The sequence below is a fragment of the Diabrotica undecimpunctata genome, unplaced genomic scaffold (assembly GCF_040954645.1).
Source record: "Diabrotica undecimpunctata isolate CICGRU unplaced genomic scaffold, icDiaUnde3 ctg00000900.1, whole genome shotgun sequence".
NCBI classification, from domain to species: domain Eukaryota; kingdom Metazoa; phylum Arthropoda; class Insecta; order Coleoptera; family Chrysomelidae; genus Diabrotica; species Diabrotica undecimpunctata.
Genome location: NW_027312395.1, coordinates 3256 through 8577, shown reverse-complemented (window position 1 = coordinate 8577; position 5322 = coordinate 3256). Strand labels below are relative to the sequence as shown.

Genomic DNA, 5322 nt, shown 5'->3' with positions numbered 1-5322 from the left:
ACTGTACACGTTAAACAGTAATGGTGACAGCACACAGCCTTGTCTTACTCCTCTCTTTATATCTATATTTTCGGACTTCTGTTCTTCTATCTTTATATTGGCCTTTTAATTCCAATACAGATTGATAATGATTCGTAAGTCTCGTCTGTCTATATCTTTGTTTCTCAGTACTTCTATTAGTTTTTCATGTCGAACCCTGTCGAATGCCTTCTCGATGTCGATGAAACAGGAATCAATATCTAGGTTCATATCTAAGCATCTTTGAGAGAGGACACTAAAAGCAAACAATGCCTCTCTCGTTCCCAGTCCCTTGCGGAACCCAAACTGAGTATCATCCATATCATCTTCTAGTTTTCTATATAATCTTCCATGAATCACCTTTAGAAATATTTTGAGGGTATGGCTTATTAGTGATATTGTCCTATAGTCTGAACAATCTTTGGCATATACTGTTTTTGGTATTGCTACAAAGGTGGACACCAACCATTCCTGTGGGATTTTTCCAGTTTTATATACTTCATTAAATAGGTCCAGAAGTACAGGTAGAGTTTTATCGTTTAGACATTTCAGTAGTTCCGCAGGTATTTCGTCTGGACCTACAGTTTTTCCGTTTTTGCGTTTCGTATTGCTTGTTCGATTTCTTCTATTATGATCTCTGGCCCCGTTTCGCTGTCGATTTCTTCCGGTTCTTGTCGATTATCCTCAAACAGATCTGTTATGTATGTTTTCCATTTTTTTAATTTCTATAATGATCTTTCCATTTGCGTCTTTCAGAAGGGCATCTTTCTTTTTTCTCAGTGTATTTGTCATTTCCTTTATTTTCTTATGCATGTTAAATCTATCATACTGTTTAGCATATGCCTCTATTTCACTGCATTGATTAGCAAGCCAGGTGGACTTGGCCTCTTTTATTTTCTTTTCTATCAATCTCTGTAGTTCCTTGTATTTTGCCTTACTCCTGCCTTTATGTTTCCTTCTTTCCTCCATTAGATCTAAGATTTCTGAAGTCACCCATCTCTGTTTTTTGTCAAGCCTAGCAGAAACCATCAATTCAGCACCTTCCGTATCAGAAATTTCTTGTTCGGTATCACTATTTGTATCCAAATGTTCTACTTTATTTTCTTCTTCGTCATCGTCGTACTCAATATTTTCATTCTCGTCGTCGACTCGAAGACATTTGTCCATTAGATGTTACAAATGTTCTTGTTTTGCCTCATACGCATACATGTTTAAAATTCACAATAACTAACAAATATACCTTCATATCAACGAACAGGATGCCACCTGACGCTTAGTATGAATAAATCAATTAACATTTATGGGTGGTTCATGGGCAAACCAGAAAAAAAGGTAAGTAGTTTTTGAAAAATTTAGAAGTTTAGATCGGCGCGGAGATTTTGTCCGCGCGTCAGTTGTGGAAGTTTAAGATATTTCATTTTCATAGCTGATATTTTTTTTCGTGTTTTTTTTTCTGAAATGTCAGTTTGCATGTTGATAGCTTTTATTTTTTTTTTTTTTTTTGACATTGTCATAAGTATTTGGACTTATTTTTTCTTTCTGAGTATTGTTTTATTTACTGTATAATATATGGCAGTTACCTTCCTATATCTTTTTGATATATCTAAACCTATTTTTCATCATTAGAAAAAAAGGCTTCGATAATTTTTTAGTGTATTAACACGTTCGCACCTGACTACCACTATACTGGTAGTTCGAGTTTTCCGTAATATACTGACTACCACTTTACTGGCTCACAGCTCTACTAATTTCAATGCTTTATATATTCACACAGACCAGGAGTAAAGGAACGAGATGTAGACGCCGTATATGTATGTAGTCTCTAATATTGTAATCTTTGCCAGTATACTGGTAGTTCGTTCCTAAACAATTTTATTGACACATTTAGAGCACGTGATAATTTTAAGGTTATATGGTGATATTGGTGAATTTTATTGATGAAATATGGATAATACAAATATTCCAGGGTAAGAAATATTAAATATCATTTATAGAATAAGTCATAATAGTGCTAGTAATAAAATAAAATAATTTTGGTCTAATATTTTAGTGTTATTTAGTTACTGATTAATTAAAAGCACTTGTGCAACTAATTCCACTTTTGATAATTTTTTTATTATTTTTTTAGGTGATTTTACTTTAAATGTAGTTGATTGCATGAACTTAAACCTCTCACTCTTAAGTTAAATTTAGCATTCTTAAATTTTGTTCACTTTATTTAGTCACAAGATTTTTTTTATTGCCCCATTATAAAGACTTGAATGTTTCTTGGACGAATAAATAATATTGAAATGTTTTAATTGTTCTTAAAAGTATTATAAAATTTAGATGAAAAATAAAGTTATATACAGAGTGGTTCAATAGTTTGTGCATTATTAATTGTTTTCTTTTTGTTTTAGCCCAAGTGGTATGAAAAAACCTAAAATTTTAAAGTATGCTAGCAATCGCCCGTTAACAGAACAAGAATTACAGATTGAAGCAAATAAAATAGAGGCAGAATGTTTCGATAGTCTCCCAGAAAATCTTAATGAGTCCGAAGACGATTTTTCTGACGATGATTCTGTAGTTGATAAAACTTATCTTAGCGAAACTAGTGTAAATAGTTCTGAAGATACAGAGTCCGATCAAAGTGAATCTGGGGATGAACAACATTTTGATCTAACAGATGAACCACATATTTGCCATAATAAGACAACAAATACCGCTATGACACAGAAAAAATCTACAAAATAAATTTCAGATGAACATTATGGTTGGGGCGAAGTAGAAGAAGATGTAACAGAATTTGATTTTACTGGAATACCGTCTATCAATGTTAATCTTCCGGCCAATGCAAAACCCATAGATTATTTTAATGTGCTTTTCGACAACGATATAATCAACACAATTGTATGTGAAACTAATAGACGACCCACTGCATCCACATGTATGGAAAGAAGTTTCTAATGAGGAAATCAAAAAATTCCTAGGTTTGTGTGTTTTGGGAGGCATCGTAAAATTTCCTTCCCTTGCCAAACACTGGAGCAGGGAAAGTATTTACTACCACCCTGTTTTTGGAAAAACTATGGCCCGCGATAGATTTCTAGGGATTTTAAAAATACTACGATTCGTAGACCATACTGATGTTAATACTGAGGACCGTCTTTACAAGATTCGGACTATTTTGGATGCAGTTCTAAAAAATATACAAAATTGTCTATACCCTAATAGAGAGCTCTCTATTGATGAGGCCATAATCTTGTGGCGTGGTCGTCTCATCTTTCGACAATACATAGCCAGTAAACGTCACAAGTATGGGATTAAACTATACGAACTCACTACACACGATGGATATATATTAAATATTATTGTATATACCGGAGGAGGTACCTTGAAAACGGCGGATATTGTCAAAGAATTGACGAAGGATTATTTCGGAAAAGGTCATGTTTTATACATGGATAATTTCTACAACAGCGTAGGATTGGCGGAAGCCCTATTCAAGGAAAAGACACACGTTGTTGGAACTCTACGAGAAGACAGAACTGGAAACCCCAAGGACATGTTTAAAAAGAAGCTAAAGAAAGGAGATGCTGCATGGAAACGTAAAGGGCCCGTATTGGTTACTAAATAAAAAGATAAGCGTGATGTCATAATGATCAGCACAAAGCATAAGCACGTTATGACTGAGGTTGTTTGTAAACGAGGTGCTACGAAAATTAAACCCGATTGTGTGCTTGACTACAATAAGCACATGTCTGGAATAGATCGAGCAGACCAGATGTTGTCATATTACTCGGTACCAAGAAAAACACTTCGGTGGTATAGAAAATTGTTTTTCCATCTATTAGACATATGCATTTGGAACAGCTTTTACATCTACAAGAGAGCATCGAATAAGAAAACTTCTTTTTTGCAATTTCGTGAGAGCATAGTAATGGACCTTATCGACAATAACAAGGCTATTCAGGTAAAAACAACTGCAAACAATATGCATTACCCAGAACAAGTTCCTCTCACGGAAAAAAATAAAAGTGGTATGTTACGGTGCCGATATTGCACTAAGCAAAATGCCCGAAAAAGTTCCCGTTGTTATTGTCCCAGCTGCCCCGACTCACCAGGACTATGCATAGTTCCTTGCTACAAATTGTTCCATACACAAGTCAAACAATAAATTTATTTCTTATAGTTTTAAGTTTAGAATGATAATTATGTTTCTTTTGTAATAAAAAAAATGATAAAATTGATGAGAAATTTTTTTCCCAATTATACAGCGATTATTGTTGTTTATTTTGTCTAGATTAGCCTGCCAGTATACTGGTATTTAGTATATAGTTAAAAACGTACATCTATATCCGACTACCAGTATACTGACAGGCTAAGTAAACCAAAAAAAAATGTTTTAATATCTATATACTAATCCATGTGTCCGAGTTTTAATCCAATATTCCTGTTTTTTACCTAAAAACCCATATCCGTTTCTGAGGAACGTCTAGTATCAATAGGTTAGGTGCGAACGTGTTAAATAATTTTAGCAATATTAAATTTACTGTGTTGCTTTATTTTTAGTAACAAAGTCTTATTATGCTTTTAGAAAAGTTTATTAAGATTAAACACGATTATTTTATTAAAAGGTTTTTTAACTAAATTATTGTTTTTGATATTTAAGTTAAAACAAATAAAGCAGTTAACATTTTTTAGTATATTTCTACAATAAAATCAAATCAAATGTACAATTTTCTTACAGATCTCCACAGTCGCTGAGAGCTACCAACTGTGATGGACATTGAACTTCCTGGAAAGTTACGGGTGGATTCGAAACTCCCTCCATGAATTCGAATCTAAATCTACAACCTGCCTGTAGTTGCCATGGCAATTCACTACATTGTTGCTCGGACGTAACTCCTCCATAACGCTCACCCCATCCATTCTCAGGAGCATTCCACTGAATCCGACAACCTTGTGTATTATAACCAACTCCTCCACCGGGAATTTGTAAATCGAAATGGTGGGCAACAGCATCAGCTCCTGTGTTAATGGTTTGAACCAACATCTGTTTGCCTTGTAGTTGACCTTTAAAACTCAAAAGGTAACAATGGCAACAATGGTCAACGTCAGCACCACCTAAGTAAACACAAGATATATATTTATTTTAAAATGTTTAAAGGCTAAAAAAAATTTGGTTATAATCGAATTTCAATTATGCAGCATATTTATTTTGAATTTTTATTACTCTTAAGGTTATTGTCTTGATTACTGCGTATATGATAAAGATATTTTGTTTAATTATCAAAGCAGTTTGGTATTTTTATTTGAAGACATGAA

At 33.6% G+C, this 5322-nt stretch overlaps 1 protein-coding gene across 1 annotated transcript; it reads right to left on the bottom strand.

The window, feature by feature from the left end:
• Window positions 1-4738: 4738 nt before the first annotated feature.
• Window positions 4739-5121, bottom strand: LOC140431617 (endoglucanase-like; the record flags this gene model as incomplete). Its single annotated transcript, XM_072519512.1, has 1 exon — window positions 4739-5121. A coding segment is annotated over one exon (383 nt), but the record flags the coding sequence as incomplete, so codon positions are not given.
• Window positions 5122-5322: the final 201 nt, after the last annotated feature.